General features: G+C 41.5%; 1 protein-coding gene across 1 annotated transcript in view; it reads left to right on the top strand.

Annotated features, from left to right (window-relative positions):
* Positions 1 to 24,168, top strand: part of ATP10B (ATPase, class V, type 10B) — a 95,425-nt gene extending 71,257 nt beyond the window's left edge. Inside the window, exons 16-22 of the mRNA XM_012644798.1 lie at positions 2,141 to 2,217; positions 3,350 to 3,475; positions 7,226 to 7,426; positions 8,954 to 9,034; positions 10,396 to 10,500; positions 18,620 to 18,807; positions 23,727 to 24,168. Of these exons, the coding sequence (XP_012500252.1) occupies positions 2,141 to 2,217; positions 3,350 to 3,475; positions 7,226 to 7,426; positions 8,954 to 9,034; positions 10,396 to 10,500; positions 18,620 to 18,807; positions 23,727 to 24,168 (1,220 nt within the window). The remainder of the gene's footprint in view (positions 1 to 2,140; positions 2,218 to 3,349; positions 3,476 to 7,225; positions 7,427 to 8,953; positions 9,035 to 10,395; positions 10,501 to 18,619; positions 18,808 to 23,726) is intronic.
* Positions 24,169 to 26,542: the final 2,374 nt, after the last annotated feature.

The raw sequence follows: 26,542 nt of genomic DNA, 5'->3' as shown, positions 1-26,542 counted from the left end.
CTAACAGAAGAGGTCAAAGGTTGGATTTGTTCTGCCATGGGGAAGATTAAAATTATATATGCTGGCCGGGCGCGGTGGCTCACGCCTGTAATCCTAGCTCTCTGGGAGGCCGAGGCGGGCGGATTGTTTGAGCTCAGGAGTTCGAAACCAGCCTGAGCAAGAGCGAGACCCAGTCTCTACTAAAATTAGAAAGAAATTAATTGGACAACTAAAAAAATATATATATACAAAAAATTAGCCAGGCATGGTGGCACATGCCTGTAGTCCCAGCTACTCGGGAGGCTGAGGCAGGAGGATCTCTTGAACCCAGGAGTTTGGGGTTGCTGTGAGCTAGGCTGACGCCACGGCACTCTAGCCCGGGCAACACAGTGAGACTCTGTCTTAAAAAAAAAAAAAAAATTATATATGCTATGTGATCAAAAAAAAATTATGAGAATAGAGCCTACTTATAATCACAAAATTTTTAAAATCAATAAATTTGTTATCAAATAATTAAGGGAAGAACTATTCTTTCCCTCCAATCCATATTCTCTACGATGAATAATATAAATGTAATTGGAGCTTATGCTGAGAAGCTACTGGGAAAAGAGGTGGGGCCGGGAAGAGGACAAAGGCCATGTGGTCTACAACAGCGGCTGGCACGCTACAGCCTGCAGGCCAGATCCAGCCCACTGCATGTTTTTGCACAGATGCTAAAAACAGTTTTTCTATTTTTTTTCTTTTGAGACAGAGTCTTGCTTTTGTTGCTCGGGCTAGAGTGAGTGCCGTGGCGTCATCCTAGCTCACAGCAACCTCAAACTCCTGGGCTCAAGCGATCCTCCTGCCTCAGCCTCCCGAGTAGCTAGGACTACAGACATACGCCACCATGCCCGGCTAATTTTTTCTATATATTTTTAGTTGTCCGATTAATTTCTTTCTATTTTTTTAGTAGAGACGGGGTCTCGCTCTTGCTCAGGCTGGTTTCGAACTCCTGAGCTCAAACAATCCGCCCGCCTCGGCCTCCCAGAGAGCTAGGATTACAGGCATGAGCCACCGCGCCCGGCCAGTTTTTCTATTTTTAAATGTAAAATTTATAAAAGACTAATAGCCTTTCAGCAATAATAGCTGTTCGATTTTCCTTCTTGGCTCACAAAGCCTAAAATATTTACTATCTGACTCTTTACCGAAAAACTTTGCTAAACTCTGGTCTAAAAGATAAAGCCCTGGGGAGAGTCCGGCCTCTGGGGAGGGCCTCACTGTACAGAGCTGGCTGTGGCTACTTGAATTTAAAGTTATGTGGAATTTCGCCAACCTGGTTTCTACAGCCACATGTGTCAGTGGTTTCTGTACTGAACAGTGCAGATACAGAACATTTCCATCATCACCGAAAAATCTGTTTAACAGTTCTGGTTTAAAGAGAAGCCGTGTCTGTGTGTGCATGTGTGTGCATGTGCATGTGTGCATGTGTGTGCGTGCGTGTGTATGTGTGTGTATGTGTGTTTCCATGGCCTTACCTGCAGCTTCCCAAAACAACTCAGTTCATTGAATGGGAACTCAACGTGACTAAATGGATCTCAACAAAAAGATTCATCAATCTCATTTTTCTAAATTCAGAAACAAAACTGAATGCTGTCCTCTCCTTGGACACCATTAAAAATCTTTCATGTCCAAACCCTTCAGTTGTCTTAATTCCCTCAGTATTTCAAGTTTGACTGAGTCAGGGAAGCACATGAAAGATCTGAGCTCTGATTCTCCAAGGTCCCCTCCCTGGCTGGATTACCCTCAACAATCTCTGAATTGCTCATATTCTACCTTTGCTCATCAGTAAAGTCCATTTTGTAACATTCGTGAAGGCCCTTCTCTGTAAACTACAAAGCACTGCCCACATCTCTCTCGATCACCATTGTATCCCCAATACCTAGCATTGTGCCTAGAAAAAAAGACACTTAATCAGTACTGCGTTTGTTAAATGATAAAGAAAAAAGTAGGGCTTCTTGTCCAAAGAAGAAAAGACATCTCTCAGGCTAAGCACTGTAGCAGTGACTTTCTATGGGACTATTCAGAGCAATGTTAAAAGGAATGGGGACACTTTAGAGCCATCTGATTGTCACTGAGCACTTGGACCAGGAATAAAGGCATCTCATGACCTCTCTTCTTTCAGGTGACGGAGCAAATGATGTAAGCATGATTCAAGCTGCTGATATTGGAATTGGCATATCTGGACAGGAAGGAATGCAGGTATTGTCCCTCTCAACCGTTCTTGTTTCTTCCTTACTCTTCTTTATCCTTATTGGAGATTTAAGGAACTCCCCAGAGTGTCGGAGGAACTTCCGTTCAAGAACGTCCACCTACATCCACAGTTGCAGTGCCCTCTATAAGCAAGGACAGACATAAGGACGTTTGAAAACATTTTTCAATTGCCATTTTAGTCCTGATGGCTAGTTTAACCCCTAAACTGCTTGGTACACCTTCATGGAGTATCTAATTTCGTCAAAATTCAGCTTGGAATAAGCATCCAAACTTGACTGCTAGCTTTTCCCATTGAAACAACCCCATTTTGTGCTTTTTGAACCATTAACAACAATATTCCCACCACCAGTGCAGACATTTGGCGTTGCCTGAATTCGTCGATGAGGATAAAAGAGCATTGACCGGGAAGCCACAGATAGCTCTGAGTAGTACTCTTGAGTATCCCCCACATGCCCACACTCTGTTAGACACTTCACATTTAGTATCTCACTGGAATTTAATAACCACCACGACCCTGTGTGTTAGGGATTGTTACTCCATTTTTTTTGGATGGGGAAACTGAGGCTCGGGAAGTTTAAATAGCCAGACCATGATTCATACCAGGATTTATGACCAGGCGTGTGTCTAAACCTGGCTTCATGCTTTAAAAGCGTATATAAACTATGTCTGACTCTGAGTAATCCAGAGCTCCACATAGAGGAAGAGCCATCTAACCAGTGAAGGAGCCAATGGCCTGCCTCAGGAGATGGTGAGGGTGTTCAGAGATCTGGGAGTTACTTGAATGGAAGCCTCTACTCTCTGGTTGACATCACATCCCCGGTGCAGTGCCTGACACATCCAGGGCCACATAAATGCTTGCTGGGTAAATGAATGAAAGACCAGCCTAAACATTGGCCCTTCTGATCCACCCTCCTTGGATTCCAGTGAGGTTTCGATTTCCCAGAGGAGAGGGTGGGGTGTCAGAGTCCAAAGAGCCACCCAAGAGTGAACACATAACGACCAAGGGGTCATTCAGACCCTGCCAACTGTGGACCTAAAAACAAAGCGTCACCCTTGAGGGAGCCTCTTTGGGCATCAGTGGCCACGGATGGAAGCTGACGTGTCTGCTCTCCCCTCGCAGGCTGTCATGTCCAGCGATTTTGCCATATCCCACTTTAGGCACCTCAAGAAGCTGCTGCTCGTGCATGGTCACTGGTGCTACTCACGCCTGGCCAGGATGGTGGTGTACTGCTTCTACAAGAACGTGGTGAGTATCCCCATGGTAGCCTCCCTCCCAGGCCCGGGGAGTCCTCCCTGTGGGGCCAGATCTCCCCACAGTATCTCAGCATAAGGGAAGGAGTCAGGCTGGCCTGGATTTCAAATCCTGAAACTGTTCCTTACTAACTCAGTGACCTTGGGCCAGACTATTCACTTCTCTGGGCCTCAATTTCCTCTCTGATACAATAGAGCTAATACTTCTTATTTTTGTGAAATTACTGTGAGAATTGACAATACTATATGGAAATCCCCTGGCATGTAGGGGGTAGCCTGAATGTTTACGAGCATGGACTCTGGAGTCCAACACATTGGGTTCAAATCCAGACTTGCATAGGTGGTGATGTCCCTAAACCTCAGTTTCACCATCTGTAGAATGGGGGTGGTCATAGTACCTTTCTCATATATTTGCTGTGAAGATTAAGTGAGAGCTGTATATAAAGTAATTAGCATGTAGCGATCATCCTCTAAGGTTAGCCATTACTGTTTTATTATCATTGTTGTTGCTGCCATTACTCTTGGAGTTAAATTTCACAAATGATATTTAGTTTCTGATTGCAAGGAAGAATGATTTGAAGAAAAACTAGCCTGACTTGCATCTTAGATTTCCTCCCCAAATAGGGCCCCCCAATGTTAAGGGCTACACCCCAGGCCTGGGGAAAGTAAAGGTGACAGTTCCTCACAGAATGTAAGACTGGAGCCCATGGCTTCAACCTGTGACCTGCATGTCACTTCGGCACCACCAGGCTTCCGTACAAGGGAGTTCCTGGGGGGCAGGACACTAAATAAAATATCGGCAAAATATTGGCAAAGATGTTTGGGGTGGGGAGATCATCTGGATTGTAATCTCACATGACTCTAACATGCTGTGTGACACTGGAAGGCCACTTAATCTCTCTAAGCCTCAGTTTCCTCATCAATAATATGGGGAGACTATGACTCTCTCTGTCCCTAGAAGTGTTATTAAGAGGCTTTAGTGTCAGAGCTCTGGGAAGCACATAGCATGATACAAACAACGTTATGGAGATATTGTTGGGTCTCCTTTAAAATGTGTTGGTTTCTGTCATGTTGATAAGGGCCCAAAGCAAGCATGCACCAACTGAGGTAGGTATTAAAACTGTCAGAAGATCTCCTTTGAAAAGCCTTTGATTAACAATGGATATAAGAAGTCAGAACACTGCTGTGCAAAGGGAGGGAATGAAGGCCTGCGTTTTTCATTATCTAGTTCAAGTCCCTTTCAGTAGTCCCCGTAAGTCTCCAAATAGAATCTGATTCCTCTTCGCATGAGGAAAAGGGAAGGATTAGACCAAGGTGATGGAAAAGCGATATATTAGCCAAGCAGTATGACAAAATTGCAATTTTTTTTCCCTCTTGCTTCATTCTTGCAGTCTTCCTTTTAGGTTCTGACATAGTCACTCTCGCTCAGGAGTGAGATAAACAGCACAACAAAAAATAACGTAAATTCGATCATCTGGATGGTAATGTTATCTCAGCAAGTCTACGCAAACAAGTGACTCCATTTGACTTGAAACTCATTCTGAGCATGAAAGACTGTTTACTTAGAATTCAAAATGCTTGTTTAATTTTTTTTCTTTTGGTATCCAAAGGAATCATTTTTTTGAATAAGCACAGCCTCTTCTCTGCATTAAATTTGTGAAATAGAAAAGAAAATGTTCCCAGCCAACCACTTTTTCAAAGCTTAAATGATATTTATTTCTAGCCCAACACCACGCTCGAAATTGCGGTACTGATGCCGCATTATCTCCCCGTTGCAATTAGAGGGTGGAGAACTATGACTTTCACATCCGAAACCAATTTCAGAGGGGGATTAAAACCCTGCCTGCTCTGAAATTTGAACATTGAATTAATTACTGCACTGTAGCTTCTCGAGAGGAAGAGCAGGCATCCAACCTCAGCGATGTTGTCACGGGGTTCAGCGCACTCCCCGCGAGGCGCAAAGATTCCAGCTAGGCAGAAGTAGAAAACAGGCAAGATCCTACCAGGGCACCAGGAGGAAAGAGGCATCCTGTAATGTTCAAACTCCAGGATGAGTGTTGGAACAATAGAACTAAGATTAACTTCGTTTGCTCCTATAAGTACAGAATGTCTGCTCTGTGTCAGGAACAGTCTTGGGCAACGGGTATAGAGCGGGAATGAAGCCAGACACGGTCCCTGCCCCCGTCAGTTTTACCATCTACATCAGGGCTCAGCAAGCTTTTCTGCAAAGGCCAGATAAAAAATATTTTCAGCTCATTGTGTAAGCCAAAGATAGCACTGAGAAAGGTCGGGGGTGGTTAAAGAACTTTGAAAATTCAGATGCTGGTTGTACCACTTTCTAGCTCTGAACTTGGACAAGGGGCAACTGCATAGCTTGGACCCTCAGATTCTTCATCTGTAGAGTGGGGCAAATAATATTAACATTATTGTTAATACTATTATCAATTCATGATGTTATATTAGTATAATATAAAATATAATACTAGTAATATTATTAGCAACAATATTAATCTTGCAAAGTTGTTAGGAAAAACTATAGTGTGTATTGCATGTCTAATAATGTACTATATATTAATATACTGATATGCTATAATGCACATCACACACCTGGTACATATAGAAGCTCCAATAAATATAATTGGTGTTACCACTAGTGACAATATTTATGTGCTAATATTATCACTATTAATAATAATAGTGAATAGAGAGCTTCTTCAAAATAACACAGGCCCAGCAGTTAGGAAATGAGAATTCTAGTTTGAACACAAACCTACTGAATGTTTTCTTGCAAGACCCTTGAGGTCCCTGTGCCTCAGTCCCGCAGAACTGAGTTCTAGTCCTAACTCCAGGACCAGCTGCTTAGGTGACCTTGGTCAAATCACCAAACCATATCACAATACGGTAGGCAGTAACAGTGACCCAGTCCACCCACAGGTGGGGAAATCTTAAGTGAGAAAGAGCTTTAGAAAAAATAAGCAATATTTAGGCAGAAGATGTTCTTGCTGGGAAGGAATTGGAAGGTGAACCTCCTCACGAGGTCGTCTTCCCACCAGGCCTCTCGCTCATGGTTCAGTCTTTCTTTCTATTGTCACTTCCTCGGTGACATCCCTTTCTGTTACCACACTACTGCCATTTTCATGTTTCATATGACCTGGTCTGAGCACTACTACTCCCCTCTGACAGATGACAGAATTATGTTCGGAAAAGCTAAGCAGTGTTCCCAAGGTCACACAGCTACTAAGTGACAGAATTGGGGTTTCAAAACCAGCCTTCTCTGTTCTTGACACTATCATACAGTAAGTCCTCACTTAATGTCATCAGTAGGTTCCTAGAAACTGCAACTGCAAGCGAATTGATGTACAGCAGGACCTCAAATAACATCATTTCATCCAATGTTGTTTTGTTATAACGTTGATGAGAAAAAAAAATGGTGGGGTTATACATCATTTTGCTTAAAGTTGCAGTTCCTAAGAGCTTATTGACGTTAAGTGAGGACTGACTGTATACTCACCTTAACAAGTCAGTGGAGCTGCCTTCAGTTCCTGAAGAACATTACTAGTCATGTAGGAGGAGGGGGAGGAGCAGCAGCTACTGCTGGAAGGATGAGAATTACCTCTAATCCTGACACAACCCTGCACATTACAAATGAGGAGACTGATTCTCCAGCCACGTGGGAGCCCCCAGGCAGCCGCTGACGACCGCCTGCACTCGGGGTCTCTCACAAGGCCACGCTCTCTGCCTGCAGTGCTACGTCAACCTGCTCTTCTGGTACCAGTTCTTCTGTGGTTTCTCTGCGTCCACCATGATCGATTACTGGCAGATGATCTTCTTCAATCTCTTCTTCACCTCCTTGCCGCCTCTCGTCTTTGGAATCCTGGACAAAGACATCTCTGCAGAAACCCTCCTGGCATGGCCTGAGCTGTACAAGAGTGGCCAGAACTCTGAGGTAAGAGGCTCAGACAGCCGGAGGGAGGTGGCCTCAGCGTCTCCGTGACCTCTGCCTTGTCCCTGAAGGCAGCAGAGAAAGTGCCCTGGGCCAGGGGTCAGGAGCCTGAATTCTGCCACTGTGCTGCCACTTACCTCTCCTGAGACTTTGAGTAACTCCACTCCCCATTCCTGGCCTGTTTCTCTTTTGGTATTAAGAGTATTGGAGCAGATCGGTGGGTATTTTTCTTTTTAATCATTTCTTTATTATATCACACATTGATATATGGGACAGCCCTAGTTGAAGGGGGAGAGGGCAGGCAGAAAATCCCATGCCTCTTAGCGGGCCCCTTCAGACCCTGAGGAGTACCAAAAGCACCCTGTTTGGGGACCCGTGCAACTGGCAGCTGTAATAGTTTTCTTATCACTGGGTAAGGCACACATAAATGAATGCTTCTGTTCACATGAGGAAAGGCAAAGCTTAGAACTCAAGATTATGTATGGTCTAGAACTGGTTGGTGTCAAGTAGACAAAAGAAGGCCTAAGAAACCATCATGGGGCTTCTGAGAAGGCCCAGAGGGGCCACACTGCAGCCCTGACTAATTTAGAGATGTCAAGGGCAGGTGCTCCAGGCCCAGCAAGGAGGTGGGATGAAGGGACCACGGCCACCTCAAAGGGGGATCACTAGGAAAAGGGACTTCGAAATTCTAGAGAGTATGTTTGCACCTGGGAGAAAGGAGGGCAAAGCCAGATGTGGTGTTTGAGAACAGGCAATTGTTGTGGACAGCCAGCAAGGAAACAAGCCCAGTGGTCACCCAAAGACAGGAGGACAGCGACACAGCAGCCCACGCAGTTCAGACAAAGGAAGCGTGGGGTGGGGGTGGACATGTACATCTTGGGCTCTTCTAACTCCATCCTTCCTATCAGCACGCTGCCTGCGCAACCAACTCCTGGAGTATCTACCATTAAAAGAGGTTAACATACCAAACACCAAAAACTGTAAAGGTTTCACGTCTCCCAGGGAAGGCACAAAGAGCGAAGCATGAAATGAGAAGGCTCATCCCTGAAGCCGTTGAGCTCTGTCTCTTGGGGCCTATGGTCCCGGGCTGTGATTGAAATCTCCCTTTCAGATGCCACTTAGAAACCTTAGAATCTCTCCACTTACCAAGTTTGCAGTAGCACTAGCAATAGAGCTAATGAGTAACTGGTAACTTGCTACATACTAAGGCATGATTGCATTTAGTCCTCTCGAACTCCAAGGAAACAGGCGATGTTATTTTTGTCCACATTTCATGGAAGAAGAAATCAGTTCTCAGAGTAGTTTAGTAATTTTCACAAGGTCACACCGTTAGTGGCGGAGCCGAGACTTGAACTGAGGTCTGTCACCCTCAAGCCTGTGCTCTTAATCGCTGCATTCTATTAAATATTGCCACGAAGATAAGAGGCACTGTAAGTGCCATATCATCTGCCCCAGCCACACAAGAGAAAGCTGCAAAGAAAAGAGGCTTACTTGGATGGGGGTAACTGATGGCGTATTCTTTTCTGGCAGTGCTATAACCCGTCGACTTTCTGGATTTCCATAGCAGATGCGTTCTACCAGAGCCTCGTCTGTTTCTTTATCCCCTACCTGGTAAGTAGTATAGTCCTATGCAAACCATACAAATCGCTGGTAGAACTGGGTCCTATTTATATGAAATTTCAGACTGGTAATGTCTTTCTGGACACTTCAGAACGGAGGCTCCAAATAAGTGCCCTGCAGGCCACATTCAACCCTGGGTGTTTGAAAAGTAGGAACCCTTTACCCAAACATCATAACTGCTGGTGGTTCTTGAAAAACCAAAAGCTATCTTTTCACTGAGTCAGTTTTCCCTCTTGGCAAAAATCTGGAGTAGATTTGTAACCCTGCTCAGATAGGAAGCATGGTCTCCAGTTTGCCAAAGTCCCCACCACTCCCCTTTGTCTTACACCTGGCCGTCTTCATTCATTAACTGTTTCCTACTTGACCACTGCAGGTATTTGAATTTACTGTTCTTGATTTTTACACAGATTTGTGCTTCCAAGGTCAAGGTAGCGAGTGTTCAGGCAGCAAGTTCTGATAATAGGAGATACTATATTATCTGAAATAAATAGCAAGAATGCAGATAGCCCAATCTCAATTTGATTTCCCAGTTTAAATAGAATTTAAATAGCAAAGAATTCCTGCATTCTTCTGGGACAGGGGACCGGGATATGGGGCAATTGCCACCAGGTAAACAGTGGTGCTTACCCAGCCTCTAGGCTCATATTCTTTTGCAATTAGCAACACGACGGGGGTTAGGGAGACAGGCATTTTGTGTTCTGTTTGAATTTCCTGGCTTACAATACCCTCTCTGGCCAGGCCTCTGCCTACCTTTCCTGCCGTATCTTTTGCCCCTCCATATGCTCAATAGACCCATTGCGTAGGACTCTGGAGTTCTACAAACCCACCGTGTCCACCCTCAGTTCCTGTGTGGGAACTACATTTCCCCCTCTTTCAAATGATTAACTCCCCTTATTCTGGTTTCTGCTGATATGTCCTCTTTTCTGTGTTTCCAGGGTACCTCGTACTTGCCTCTGCTATAGCACTTACCCTCTTAAATTGTACATCTGCCCTGCCTAATAGACTGTAATCTCCTTGAAGGTAGACAGAAGTATCCTTAGCAGTTAACACAGTGCCTGGTGGGTGCTTGATAAATTCTTTCTTCATTCATTCCACAGTGGTTTTACAACCCCCATTGTCGCTTCCTCTGACAAACATGTTGCTAAATAATTTAATACCATCAACTCGCTTCTCATCTTGGTCTGTTTCTTGGGTCAGTTTCACATGGATGGGCAGCTGGATACCTTTTTCTCTCCCTGTCCCTTCCCTCCCTTGCCACCTGCCTTCACTGATGCTTTATAATCATTGTGTCAAAGCGAAAGCCTTAAGAACACGGGCACAATAGACAATGCCTGCTTGTTCCCCCTCTGCAGACCTACAAGGACTCTGACATCGATGTCTTTACCTTTGGGACACCGATTAACACCATCTCCCTCACCACAATCCTCTTGCACCAGGCGATGGAAATGAAGACATGGGTAAGGGTCCCAGGGCCCCTGGGGCTTAAAAATTGTATTCCTGGTCATTGGCTACATTTAGATTTCTGAGTTGTTTCACTCTGTATTATTGATACGCTCAGTAAATACACACTGAGCTCATATGTCCCACTGGTACAGGGATGAAAGAGGTAAAAAAGGTAAAATTTCTGGCCTCAACTTGCTTGTCATCTAGCCAGGATGATAAAGCTAACACACATAGAACAATGAGAAAGTTAGTTGCAAAAATAAATAATATTGATAAAAAGTTCAGGAGTGTTTCAGAGACAAGGAAAACATTAGACTGACCATACCTGAGGCTGTGTTACGGAGAATGCTCCCCATTTAATTTCAAAAGACTAGAAGACTGCCTCCAGGTAACCACATCTTCAGCATGTTCAAATATCATATTTGGATATCTAAGACGGCTATGCCAGCTTCTCACTGGATTCTTCTAGTCAATGACAATTACAAAAACAAATAGCTTAATAGCTCAAAGTTTTATGTCAGGTATCTATCTATATGATTTGCATGCATTATCTCATCTAACCTCCCAGATCCCTTTTTATTAATTGTTTTTATATCCGCATTTTACAGATTTAGAAATACAGTAGGTGCAATAAGACTAAAAATCTTGCCCCACGAAGTTCAAGATAGAAGCAAGTTTTGAACCCTGGCAATCTGGCCCTTGAGTTTTTAAACACTATGCTAATAGTGTGAGGAGAAAAGATTGAATAGTACAGGAAAACCACTTTGCAGAAATATTTGTCCTTAGCCAAGCTGAAATGGCTCACGCATTAAAAGCACATGTATTAAAAGTACATGTATTAAAAATTTGGAAAATTGCCCCAAGGAGGCTCAACATGTTCCCACATTCTGCAATGGAACTCCCCCTGACCCCCACGTCCCACCACCATGCCAAGCTTAACCAGGCCCTGAACAGCTGGGCAGTAGCGGATAGCAGAGCCACTCAAGGGAACTTCTGGATCACAGAGTTCCCATTTTGAAAACCCCCTCTGCTCCAGTGTGTGCCAACGACAGATAGAGCAAAGTGATAAAACCAAGAAGGCGTAGCCAAGCTTAAGTACAGGATAAATTTCTTCACAGGCTACTGACACCAAAAGAGGCTGCAATGTGACAAAGAGAGGGGTTACTGAGCCAGCTCAAACTGCAGGTTTTTCTGGGAGCCAGGACAGGACACAGACCATGGCAGTGAGAAGTCTGGCTCCTGCAAAGTGGGGGACACTGGAGCCCCATTTATTGCCAGGTCCAAGTTCCCCACTCAAGAAAGAAAGCTAAAGAAAAGATGACAATGATAAGCTGTTTGGAATTATAGTTTTATCAGAAGCTGTAAACAAGGGAGGCAAGAATCAGAAACATAACTTTGATCCTGGAAGTTTCACCAAGCCAAGGAAACATTTAAACTCTGGAAAATGAAAAATTATCATTGAAATTAAAAATGCAATCTGTGGGATCCACTCTAGAGCAGACACTGGCAAAAAGTAAACTGCCGAATTGGAGGGGAGGATTGGGAACTCATCCAGAATGACAGACAAATATGAAAAAGTAAGAGGAGTGGTGGCTAGAATACATCCACATAGTAGCATCTACATAATAGGAGCATCTACATAATAGGAGCCATAGGAGAGAAAAAAGGAAAGAATGATGGAGAAGAAATATTCAAAGAAATAGTCATAGAGAGTGAAAATTTATGAAAATAAATCTGGAAGTATTGCCTAGATATATCATAATGAAACTATACAATCTAAAAGACAGCAAGACAATTTTTAAGTCTACCAGAGACTATGGACAAATTACTTGAAAAGGAACAACAGTTATGCTGACTATCAAACAATAGAAGGCAGAAAACAATGGAGTAATTATCTTCAAAGATCTGAAGGAAAAAAATTGGAACGGCCACACTATCGTTTAAGAGTAGGTCAAAATAAATTCTATTTTCAGATACACGAACACTTTAAAGTTTATCATTCATAGGCCCTACTAAATATTGTACTTTTTCAAGAACATAAAAGCTAAAACTATAAGAAACAACCCGCTGGGGAAGAAAAGCTATTGAATAGGTAACTTATACTAAAGCCTTCATCATGGAAAGGGAGGTGAATAGAAATACACATTTAACTACACATTTTTCCATAAAAGTCCACATTTATTTATATCTTGAGAACTTCAGGTTCACCACTACAAAAGTGGAAAGAAAAAAAGAAGTATAGAAAACTATCAATTCTGCAGAATGTAGGAAAGATAACAAGGGGGATAAAAACAAAGAAAATGATGGTGAACAAAAAATGTAAATGAGATGTTCAAATAAATCCAAATATATCAGTATTCATAATAAATGTAAATGGATTAACTTCTCCCTTTGAAAACAAAAATTACCAGATTGAACAGTTTTCATCCAGCAAATTAAGAAAAAATGGACAAATTCACAATCATAGTGTGAGATTTGTATACAATTCTATCAGAAACTGACATAGATCAAATAGAAAAAAATAGAAAGGATATAAAACCTTTGAATAAAGTGTCACATTTGATCTAATATATAAAGCTCTGCTCCAAACAAATAGTAAGCATACATTTTTAAAAGCAAACACAGACCATTTACCAAAAAGAAAAGACCAAATTCTGAATCACATAGGAATTGGAAAAAATAAAATCATAAATACCATGTTCTCTGACAACTAAGCATTTGAATTAGAAACAAGCAATAAACAGGTAACCAAACAAAACCTACCATGCTTGAAAATTTCAAAATGTACTTCTAAATAACTCATAAGGTAAAGAGTAAATCATGATGAAAATTATAAATACCTCTTGCTGAATGACCACAAAAATACTACATATGCAAACTTGAGGGATGCAGATAAAGCTTTTACTATCAATATTTTTTAAAAGATAAAAAATAGACAAGTTAAGAACTCAACTCAAGTAACTTAAAAAATTACCACATAAACCTAAAGACAATAGAAGGATAAAAAGATGAAAAAAAAATCAAGGAAACAATGGAAATGATCAGTAAGACCAAAAGTAAGCTCCTCAAAAACCCAATGAAAACTAATCCCTAGCAAAACTGACCCAGGAGAAGATACAAAAAGAGAAGACGCAAAAGCAGTATTAGAAATGGAAAACACTATAATTGTAGATATAATCAATTCTTTATTAAAAATTCTTTTAGAAAATTTAAACCAAGTTTATAATTTCTTCCAATGTAAAATTTACCGAAACACAGTCAAGGTCACTCAGCAAACCTGAATAAGCCAAATCCTGTCCCCAAAAAATCAGACTCAAAGGATTATAGAGGTTTGACCAAACTTATACAGGACGAACAATCTCTGTCTTATACCAATTTGTTCATGGAATAGAAAAATAGAAAAGGATAAGTATCTTAGTCCATTTATGCTGCTATAACAAAATATCTGAGACTGGGTAATTTATAAAGAATAAAAATTTATTTCTCATAGTTCTAGTGGGCAGTAAGTCCAAGATCAGGTGCTGGTAGGTTCAGTGTCTGATGAGGGTGGCTCTCTGCTTCCAAGATGGTATCTTCTTGCTGCATCCTCTGCAGGGGCAGGGGGACAAATGGGATGAAAGCTATGTCCACACGTGGTGGAAGGGCAAAAAAGCACTAGGAGGCTTCCTTCAACTTCTTTATAAGAGCACTAATTCATTGATGAAGGCAAAGCCCTCGTGATTTAATCACTTCTTGAAAGGCCCCACCTCTTAACGCTATCACATTGGGTATTAGGTTCCAACATATGAGTTTTGGAGGGGCACATGCATTCAAACCATAGCAATAAGCAATTCATTTTCCATGGCTAGAATAACGCTGATACCAAAATGGGCATGGACAGTTCAAGGAAAGAAAATTACATACCAATCTCACTAATTAACATAGATATAAAATCCTAAATAAAATATTGGCAAATCCTCTTAGCAGTGTGTGAAAGACAATAAAGCACAACCAAGGAACCTTCATATCCCATTAGTAGGCCATATACTGATACCACCACTCTGAAGAGCAACTTGGAAATAGCTAGAGGAGTTTAAGGTACTCATATATTATAAGACAATTCTACTTCTGCATATGCAGAAATACCCTTGCATGTGTATATAAGGAGACATGTACAAGAATGTTTGTTACAGCATTGCTCTTACTAGAAAAAAATTAGAAAGAGCCTAAATGTTTCATCAACTGGAAAATAAATAAATTTTGGCATGTTTATACAATAGAAAGGTTAAAATGAATAAACTAGAGCTATATCTTTCAACTTAAAGAAAATCTCATAATATCAAGTGGGAAAAGCTGCGGAAATGTCTTAGTCTGCTTGGGCTGTCATTACAAATAGACTGGGTGGCTTAAACAACAGAAATATTTTCTCCTAGTTCTGGAGGCTGGAAATCCAAGATCAGTGTGTAGCTGATTCAGTGTCTGGTGAGGGTCCTCTTCCTTCCTAGACAGCTACCTTCTATCTGTATTCTCACATGGCTGAGAGAGAAACATCATCTCATGTCTCTTCTTATAAAAGCACTAATCCCATTCATGAGGGCTTCACTTCCATGACTTAACCACCTCCAAAAGGCCTCACATCCAAATACTATCGCATTGGAGATTAGGGCTTCAACATATGAATCTGAGGCTGAGGAAGACAGAAATATTCAATTCGTAGCAAGAAGAATGCGTATATAAGATAAAGTTTAAAAATACCCATAAACATGGATACATAAACATATACAAATGTATGAAACATGCATAAGAATGATAAACACTGAATTTGTGTTCAAGATTAAAGAGGGGTCATTTGCAAGAGATGTATGGGTGCTTCAATCATGAAACTTAATCTTTTCATAAAATCTGAGGCAAATATGGTATAAGGTTAAAATCGATGAAGTTGGATGTTAGGTGTATGAGGTTTATTGTCTATATGCTTAAATATTTCATTGTAATTTAGTTACATTTTTAAACTAACCCAAGATATTTCTCAAAAGGAACTCTGGTCTCTATGACCCTCTTTGTTGCTAGATTTTTTTACACACCTGTGCTGTCAGATTTTTTTTTTTTTAACTTTCAAAATGCCTTACAAAGTTTAATCTGGCCTCAATTGTATATTAAATGGGTGGTGACATTAAAGATTCTCATCTTCTCTGATTGGTCACTCGGCCATCTTTCTCAAAGCACTGCACTCATCTGCTTTGGAAAAAGAAAAATATTCTTTTAGCATTATTAATCCACCTAATGCACTTCTAGACTAGGTATCCCCATAGTTACCAGTGATTTCTGGTGCTCTTAGGAAAGGACTCAGCTACTAAAATCATTATGAAAAATTTATTTCCTTTTTGAAAGTACTTAAAGCAGGAAAAGAGTCTATTTCTTCCCTGGATAGAAATATAAAACAAATTTTAAGAGCTGGGTCAATTTTCATAATCCCACCAAAGTGATTGAAAGGGTTAGCTAACTGCTTTCTTCTTCAGGAACAGGGGCTGGGTTATTCAGATCACCTCTCCCACTGAAAACACTAAAAATACTGGATAATATTTAAAAAAAAAAAAAACTCCTTAAAAGCATGAACAAGCTGACAAGATAGTAATGACCAAACCTCAGGGAGAGGGGGATTCTGGAGAAGCAAGCTGAAATAATACCTCTGTTTTCTTGAGGGTATTTTCAACCCTGCCCAAAAAGAACTTTGTTTTTGGCAGACTTAATTGAGTAAAAGTTCAGATATCAAAAGTCAGGCTTCCAGGGTAGGAGTCTACTAAGAGACCACATTAAATTAGGATCCGAAAGGCTATACCAGGGTAAGGATATACCCTAAAGTGCACCCATATGTCAGCCCCACCCATCACCTCTCCTTAGCAGAGACCGTAGGGATTTTCCCTCTCTGCTAAACAGAGCAGAGAGAACATAAAGGACCTGCCCTGGGAAATTATGGCCGTGGCTGGCCTCACATAGATTTGTAGCCCAGATTCATATGACCTGGGTGAGCCAAATTTTGACCTATGAATTCAGTTGAGTGACTCAAGACTGGCAGTGCCTAAAAGCATTGCAAAACACATATATACCCTTTCTGGACAAAGTCATCTTTATCCTAAGCCTCAAATTGTTTCTATTTATTTTTCAAGGACAATAAGCATCACATATTCAAAAGTAATGAAGCTCACAAGGAAACAAGAAGCCATGAGCGAGGATCATAGATATCAGAAACAAATACTTCAGATACTGAAATTATCAGATATAAATTATAGAAAAGCTATGTTTACTATGTCTAAAGAAATAAAGAATAAGTTTTAAAATATCTGCAGGAATTGGTAAACTACACAAAGCAACCTAACAGATTTGAAAAGAGACCAAATTGAACATTTGGAAATTAGAACTACTATAACTATAACTTAAGTTTTGATGGTTGGCTTAATAGGAGATTAGACACAGCTAAGGGGAGAATTGGTGAATTGGTCAAAAGAAATTATTCAGAATATAAAACAGAGGGAAAAAATATAAATTATAGAAGTGGTATTAAGAAACATAGAAGATAGAATAGAATCTGAAAAGGTCTAGGAAACACTTTGTCAGCATCTCAGAAAGAAAAGAGAATAAAACAGAGACAATATTTGAAAAGTTTACAATGAGAATTTTGCAAAAGTGAAGATTCAAGGTCTGCAAAACCCAAGAAAAATAAATAAAAAGAAGCCCACACTTATTCTATCATATGGAAATTATAGAACAAAAAAAGGCAAAATAAAAGATATAAAAACAGGCAGATTTTAAGACATAAAGATTTCCTTATAAGGAACACCTGTTAAAGAGATTGTTGACATCTCAGTAGCAACAATGGAAGACAGAAGACGGTAGAATGCTATCTTAAATATGCTGACAGAATAACTACCAAACAAGAATTCTATATTCATCAAAATATCTTTCAAGAATGAGGATGAGATAAATCATTAGAGAGTATATCACCATCATACTCCCATGAAGGGAAATTTTAAAGGATGTTCTTAAAACAAAAGGAAAGATATCTCACATGAAGATCTAAGATGCAAGAAGGAATGAAGGCGTGGAAAGTGATAAACATGTAAGTAGATCTTAGTGAAAACTCACCATATTAAACAATTATTAATAGATCAATCACTCGGGTGATTTTAAAAGATGATATAATTAAAATAAACAGCATCAATAGCATATAAGTCAGGAGTGCGATAAAGAGAGTTAAAGTGCTCTAAAACTCTTGTGTTATTCAGGAGGAGGGAAAACTAGTTGCGAACTTTAAACTGTAGTAAATTAAGATTGCTTGTTATCATTTATTGAAACATTATTGAAAGAAATAGAAATGGAGTATATAATTTCCAAACTAGTAAAGAGGGAAAACAAAATTAAATAAAATAGTCAATATTTTTAAATGAACAGTAGGGTGATTTAATTAACATTAGTCAATCGTACATTTCAAAATAGCTAGAACAGAATAACTGAATCTTCCAATCATAAAGAAAAAAATATTTAAGTTGATGGATATCCCAATTACCCTTATTTGATTACATGAATGTATCAAATTCTCACATGTACTCCCACAATAGGTACATCTAATATGCATCAATTTTAAAAACAAAATTTTAAAAAAAAATAAAAATAAAAGAACAAGAATGGAAAAAGAGAAGCACAAAACAAGCAGGACAAAATGTGATCAGACAATAGAACACTGAGCTGCTTTGAAAATGAATAAACTTACCACCACATATGGAAAAAATGGACTCAGCACACAAACATAATATTGAGGGGGAAAAATGTGATTCTATTTATCCAATATTTAAAAACAGGTTATATAGGGAAACCTAGATAGGTGGTAAAACTGCAAAGGATTGCATGGAAATTATCACCAAAGTCAGGAGTGAGGCAGAAGATTTAGGGGTCTTGGGGATATGCATGTTCAGATTCTTAGTGGCGGCAATGTGGGTGTTTGTTTTATAATGATCCATTAAACTATGTACTTTTTTCAATTTTTAAAACAGGTGTTGCATTTTTAAAAAGTTTAAAACAGTGTTAGCCAAGAAGCATGGTTGCACTGCACCCTAAGCTGTACCTTCAGCAGTGTCTACTTCTTCTTTCCCTCCACAGACCGTCATCCACATGCTAGTCCTCCTAGGCAGCTTCCTGATGTACTTTGTGGTATCCCTACTGTACAACGCCACCTGCATCATCTGCAACAGCCCCGCCAATCCCTACTGGGTGATGGAAGACCAGCTCTCAGACCCCACTTTCTACCTCGTCTGCTTCCTCACACCAGTCGTGGCTCTTCTCCCAAGGTTTGTGCACTGGGGCTGTTTCATCCCTGGTATTACCTCCTTAATAAGCTATTTTCATAACCCAAGAGTCATGAGTTTGATTTCTGCTAGGATCCTTCAGGCTATTGTTCTAGAGAGAGCGTCCTAGGACAGAAAGAACAATGAACCAGGAGGCAAATAACATGGACTCTGGTCTCAAGTCAGCCACAGAGTAGCAGTCACCAAATCTGGTGTGGCCTCAGTGGTAACTTCTGTAAAATGGGAGTAATAATTCCTACCCTCTTTCCTTAAAAATGCTATTATGTGATAAGGAATCATTTTGAAAAGCTCTCTGGGTCCTTCATGTATTAGCTTAAGCATTTCCCACTCAAATGCCTGCAGGGATCGGCATGCAACCGCAGCAAGCCAGAAGAAGTGCAGATATTGGAAGAAAGATTTAAATATTACTCAAATTTGTTTAAATACACACAGCCCATACAAAATCTGCATTAGTCAAATAAATCATCCATGCCCACAGACTATTTCTGCCATTTCCAGGGTAAAACCTCTGTATTCACCTTTTCCAGAAAAATAGCAACAGCAACAACAATGCCTTGCCTTGCCTTGGAGCTTGCTCTGAACATATGCTCTCCTTTCTAGCCCCTCATTTTGCTTTTGTCATCAGCTAACAGTTGGGCAGAGCAATGGTTCTAGTCCCACTTGCTCATGGGACAGCTCAAGGCCCAAGAGGGACCACAATGTGTCCCTAAGCCCACCACAACTCAGAGGCCATTTCTATTCTGCAGACCACACTCTCCCATCAAAGCCATCAGTGAACTTGACAATGATGAGCCCATAGGCGAGACTTGGCCTGTCTTCATCTCCAGACTCTCACCACTCTGAGCATCGCGATTGAGCCACTTTGTCATTCTCAGCTATAGTCAACAGGCAATTGTAACATTGTACAGAACTTTTTCTATCCCCAAATTAGGCAGAGACCATCAACAGGTCTTGCTTCCTTTAATAAGTTTAGTGGCTTGCTTAACCTAGTTTGGTCTCCATTTTTCTTAAGCCACTTCAGAATCTCGACCTCCAATGCAGGGTTGGAGGCTGAAAATATGAAGACAGCAAATACCATCGCAGTCAGTGAACTCCGTAAGCGTTGGCTGAGTTCTAAGTATTTGCTGTGTGCACAACCTCCCTGCTCAGCCCCTGATGGTCTCCTTGCTTCAAATTTTGGGCTTCATGCCACCAAACTACTTAAACTTCCTTAAAGGCCCCAGGGCCTCTCACCTCCCTGCCTTTGCTCACACTATTCCTTCTATTTGGAATTCCCTTCCCATCACCAAACCTCGCCCTTTGACATCATGTCAGGCACGACCAATTCCAAAAGCTCTGCAACTTCCTCGAGCTGAAACACATCCCTCTCTCATATGTCCCCATCATATGCGTGTATCTCTGTCCCTACCTCTTTCCCATTTATTACAAATTATTTATATCTCCTCTGTCTGACCATCACCTCCTGGAGAGAAGGTGTCTCCTTATCTTTATTTAACCTTCACTTGGCACAGCTCCTGTGACGTAATCTGCACCCAGAGAGGAATGAGCAATAGATGCCAAAGGAACAAAAAGATGAATAAAACAGGGCCCTGGCTGTTAATAGCCTTCTCTCCGGTGGATGATTTGGATGTAAGTCTGACCATGACACAGGCAAAAGTGACTGGTATTAACAGAGGCTCTGAGGGTAGAAAGTGGGACACAATCAACAACAAGCTCAAGTCCCCCCACCCACCCCAACACCCCCTTCTTCAGCCCAATCCCTGGGGGGAGAAGAACCTAGGAGGGGCCGTGAGCATCATGCCCTCATTAGAAGGGGCATCACACATGTAGGTTAAATGTTTTGTCCCCACCTTTAAGGTTAAAAGCAGTTGTGATCACCACCGGCCAAGTGTGAGCTCCTCTATTCTGTACCTTATCTGGGGTATGGAAAGAGAAATTCATAAGCCCCACATTCTCTGTCTCTGCCATGACTAGAAAACATACCTGGAGCCAGAGTCTACAAGGATGAAGCAGGAGTTTGATGAGAGGCCTTAAAAATTAAGCAAAGACAGTTGGCACATGTGTTTTGGGAAGACAAGCACTCCACCTTGCAGCTTGTTAAACTGATGAGGAGCAAGTTAGGAAAAAGTTAGCAAATATTTACTTGCTATAACACATAAGTTAAATCTTTGCTTATTCTATAGTATCATAATATAGCTGAATTTCTATTTACTTCTGTTTACTAAGAAAGGCAAAGAGATTTCCTCTGATAGTGAAAGGATTATTCTAATAGTTCTAAAGATTGCTGGCTTATAACCTTGGAAAATGACTGTTTGTTTACAGAAGACTACATGATAGAATGTTTGCTGTAGAAAACTGTCTGTGCTCACTGAAAGTTGTAAGCGATATTTATCATAATGGAGATTGATTTTATTCATCAAGTGATAATTATCCCACTAACCATGACCTCACCAATCTTGGTCTAATTAATTCAACCAGTATGAAAGGACAGAGGAAACGCTCTTAAACTAGAAATATAGATTCATGTAAACTATTTTATAGATAAAACAAAAGTAACTAGTGTACTAACCTTAAAACCCAATGCAGCTTCTTAATTAGATATAATAGAGAGTAACAGTCCTTGGATACTCCTATCTTGGCTTTGGTGACTCAACACACTCTTGGTTTTTCTCCTCCTTCTTCTACTTTATTTCCTTTGCTGACTCATGTCCTTGGCATGGTGTAGGTCAATCCTCTGTCCTAGGTTTTCTTGTCTTCTAACTTTATGTTTTCCCCATAAACACGGCAATCACTACTATAGATTTAAAAATCATTTTTAACAGATGAATCTCCCCATAAATTCTTAGCCCAGACCTCTCTTCTGAATTCCAGACACATCTTTCCAGCTACCTATTCATCACCACTACTGGGCATATTTTATTTATTTATTTTTTTTATTTCACCACTGGGCATATTAAGTCTGAAGAAACTGGAAGACACCTATAATTTTTCATGACTCCACCCTCTCTCACCACCACTATCCCGGAAACCTGAGTCTCTTCCAGAGTTTCCTACAGCAGATGCCACCCATTCAGGACCAAAGCAGGACCCTGGGAGTTATCCTTGACATCACCTGCTAACTCAGGCCCATATCTAGCCCGTCACCAAGTCCTGACAGTTCTACCTGCTATGTATTTCTCAAATTCATCTGTTATTTCCATTTCCACAGCCACCACCCCGGGTACACTATCAAATACCCTTTCACCCAATTACATGAGTAGTCTCCCATGGGGTCTTACTCTAGTGCATTATCATTGTATCAAAGTGCAATTATGTCACCTATTTATAACTCTATAAGGGCTTCCCTAAGACCTTTTCGATAAAGCATGAAAACCAAAACCCGGCCCACAGTTCTTGCCAACCCCTCTGGGTCCTATTTCCCTGCTCTAGTCCTTAATCGCCACACTTTGGTCATTGTTTCTGGGTTTTGGCTCTCACCCCCTTTGTCTGGCTACCTCCTGTATTTCTTCCTTAAGGAAGGTCTTCCAGACGGGATCAGGTGTTTGACACTGTCATTGCTCACTCCATTTATAACTGTATTCACATGTTACATGAGAGCAAGAGCCTACTCTTACCTCCTTGGGGCCTGGCCCATTGTGGGGACTTGAGAAGTATTTGTTGAATAAATGGGTGGAAGAGGAAGGTGGAGGCTTGGAGGAAAGGTTTACACTAAGGAAATTCCAATTTCCAGGCAAGAAGTCAAATCTTCCCTGGAACACATACGTGGCCCCGACTACCTCACTGGGTGAGATGTGAAAGAATGGAGAAAATCTTATCTGATGCCTCGGGATCTATTGTAGTCTTCAGAAACCTCTTGCCCACTGTGGGGTCACCCTGCAGCTTTTAGATATTGTGGGAGAATGGGAGCCTCTCTGCTTATAAAGCTTTAAAAACAAAAATTTTAAAGAGACTGTTTTTGGAAATGACCTTAGATGTCCTCTGGGCTAAATGGATTACTTTTTAGATAAAGCCACTGACACACAGAGAGCGGGGTAGTTGCCCAGTGTCACAAACTGCTGTATGCTTTCCTCATAGACTACATAGTTTTATTCACCTTCTCACCCCTCCCCTGACTACACGTTGAACAGAGAGAAGATTCTAGGCACAGATAGAGACTCCCAATTCCAGAGTCTACTACAGGATTCATGCAGCTTGACAGAGGGACAAAAACCCCGGGCCAGTCAATAGGGATCTCTCTTAACTTCTCAGAGACCTCTAGAATCCCACCTCACCACTTGGGACCTCAGTCTCTTTATCTAGAAAATAGTGATAATACTATGACCTGTCAAGTCAGCATGGGCTACAGATTCAAGAAAAGAATATGCACTTTAAAACTACTTAAAAATTACTAAGCCTTTCCACAAAGGCTTAACATTACAAAGCAATTGAATTTGCCTAAATTCGAATAGCCCAAAAATAGAATGGACTGCATTGGGCATGGTAGATAAGAGACAAGCCTCTGGGTCTAGAGAGCTTGTTCCTGACCATAGCTTGACCACTGTGTGGCTCTGGACAAACCATTAAATCTCTTAGTGCCTCAGTTTCCTCATCTGTACACAAAGGGAAACTAAAATACTAACCACATGGGATGGTCCAGAAAATAAAATGAGTTAATGATATGTAAAGCACTTAGAATAGTCCTGATACATAATAACTGTTGTTACATTTTGTTGTTGTTGTTGTTGTTGTCATTGAGCTCCTCAACACTAGAAGTGCCTGGGCATAGATTTGATAACCATCAATTAGTGCAGTAAAGGAACGTGCCCTGGGCAGGGAGTTGAATTCTAAGACCACTTTCAATACTGAAATTTAAAAAGTCAACAGGAATCAGGAATTATCTATCTTTTGTTATTTCCCATCAGGTACTTTTTGCTGTCTCTCCAAGGGACCTATGGGAAGTCTCTTATGTCAAAAGCTCAGAAAATTGACCGACTCCCCATGGATAAAAGAGACCTAGAAATCCAGAGTTGGAGAAGCAGACGGAGGCCCGCCCCTGTCCCTGGTGGGCCCACCCACCATCCAGCGCCACCTGGCCCAGAACAGGCCTTCAGAGCCAGCACCCCAAAGAGCTCCAGCTCTCCCAAGCAGCAGCACATGGAGGACTGCGTGTTCCATGGGCAGAGAGGCAGCAGAGAGAACATGAAAGATGACCCATGCTCAAGGGACTCCTCTGCTAAAGGCGAACACCTTCTGGGGCCTAACAGGACAATGGCACCAGGAGCCTACCCAAGTGGACAGACCAACATGTCCCGGCGCTCAAAGAATGGCAACCATCGCCGATCCCAGAGTTCTCTGACCATATGAGGGGGCTGCAGAAATCTGAAAACTCAGCAAAAGCTACCCAATCATGGGCCCAGGTAATCCTTGACCCTTCCTCTTTATAGAGGAAAGAATGTGCCAGTCTTAATCTTTTCTCCCCACCAGGCTTGACTTCATTGGAGGAAGTACTGGCCCCTAGGGCTTTGACACAAAAAGACTGGAAAACCTGTCGGTCTCTAGTCTTCTGCTGCTTCCAAGCAGCCCATCTTGTAAACAACAGTTTGTATGAGGAGACTATGTTTCTGTTTCATTGAGTTATCATATGTTTTAGCACAGAGACATTCTGCTGACCCTCCAGATGAGTAAAGCTTATGACCCAATGCAACTGGACCATGAGTTTCCAAGGTCCTAAGAAGTGTATCAACCCAGGCGATATCTCAGGATATGGAAGTTACTGGGCTCATCAAACCGTCACTTCACCCCTTGATGCCAACAGTTAAAGTTTCAGAAGAGACCCACTCATACAAGGGCTTCATCTAAAGTGTATGCTGTGATGGCCAAGTCAGTGTTAACATCCCTTCCACTCACAGAGAGTTGGGTCTTCTTTTTGTCTCTAAGCCAAAGCAAAACTATATCTAAAGATGAAAAGTGGATTTGAACTCAGTGTCACAGACACTTCCGAGGCTTGTAGAGTCACTGCTAGTGTAAGAGGCAAGAAGAATAGACGTGCTGAAGGGAACAGGTGCACCAGATACCCCAGTTTTAGCTAATAGACCGTATGTCTCACCATCTGGGAAATCTGCCAAGAGGACATAGGCAGCACTCTTTTTTAAATCTATTTATTGTATTTATTTTTAAATAAAATTACCCATCCTCATTCAGTTCTTAGAATTTAAAAACCTCTAAGATCAGGAGATCTTAGCACATCTGCGCCCAGAATAGGCCCGTATGATGGAGCAACTCCGAGCTCAGACAATGACATCTTCAAGGGTAGGGCTAGCTTTAAACCCCATTCATTCAGCTTATCCCAGAACACCAACTCCTGGAAGACGCTGGCACATGCTTCAGTTAAATTAAGGAGAGTCAGAGTTTCACTTCACAGGGAGAGAAAGATTACATAGACTTCTTATCCTAGAGGTCATAAATGCCAAAAATGTAAAAGAGTTCAAAACAGTCTTTAAAGAAAAGAATGGACAATAGAATTCTAATGGGCTGTCCAGAGAAACCAAGTCTCCTGTGGGCAGGAAGAGCCTGTCCCTCGTCTTTTACGATAAGTCAGGGAGGGTTACTGAGCCCTCCTTGTTTAATGTAGAGCTTATAAGGCAAAAGGAAAAGGGATGGATACAAGTGTGGCAGGTCTTTGAGCCCAAGAGTCATACCCACCAGCCACGAGTTGGCCAATCACTTGGGTAACTCCTCAGCAAAGGTGCCAAAAACCAGTCAACAATCCAGTTGGCAAATGACAGACTGGGCTGGCCCTCTGACCGTCTTCCTGGCAAACCTGGACTGGAGGGGCTATTTGGAGCATCATCCTGGAGCCAGTGCGCTTGCTCTCTCTCACTGCCTCTGCCATGCAGTGATGCCAGCACCAGCCGGCTGGTGGGTGTTCAGGGGAATCCCACGTGAAGGTTGCCAAGGGAGGCACAGGGAAAACCACCAGGCAAAGCAGGGACGATATGAATTGTTCCAAGTGAGGAGACTGAGTCAAATCTTGGATCTTAGGGCCCCCCTTTCCCCAGACGATTCCTGCCTATTACCAAAAGCCAGTAAGAGCCAGGTAGGATGCTTCAGAAAAGAACAGAACAGCAGCCACAGGAGACCTGAATTTGCGCCTTTGCTCTGCCTCTGTTCTCTCTAGGATCCAGGATCCCGCACCCCCGAATTAGGTTAGAACTGCCCTACCTCCCAGGCTTGGCATAAGAATCAAGTCAAAATTACATGAAACCCAGTGGTGAAAACCCTTTGAAAGCTGTAACATCCTCAGTAATAACACAAGGGATTTTTATTTCAGAGTTAAGAGAGAGAAAGAGGTGATGGGAAAGTTGAAAAAAATGTCTGATCCCTCTTCCTAAATTCCAAACTACCCAAAATTCTGATGCTGCTCTTTTTCTTACATGACCAACCATCCCAGTTTCCTGGGACTTGCTCACTTTTACAAAGTTCCACATCCTGGGAAATTGGGTCAACTGGTACAACTGGTCACCAACTCTTGCCCCTCTTTGTAAATCAACTGTGACCATCCAATGCACCATCTTAGGGGGGGAAGTTATAATTATTTCCCTATAACATAATGCTAATGATTATACTTAGAACATTTTTATACTTTTATGATATTTTACTGATTGGAAATAAGTCATCCTTTATTAAAGAAATAAAATAAACATGGTTTTTCATAGTTGCTTTCCAAACTAAAGTTCTT

Source organism: Propithecus coquereli, unplaced genomic scaffold (assembly GCF_000956105.1).
Source record: "Propithecus coquereli isolate 6110/MARCELLA unplaced genomic scaffold, Pcoq_1.0 Scaffold220, whole genome shotgun sequence".
Classification (NCBI taxonomy): domain Eukaryota; kingdom Metazoa; phylum Chordata; class Mammalia; order Primates; family Indriidae; genus Propithecus; species Propithecus coquereli.
This window is presented reverse-complemented; position numbering and strand designations above follow the sequence as displayed.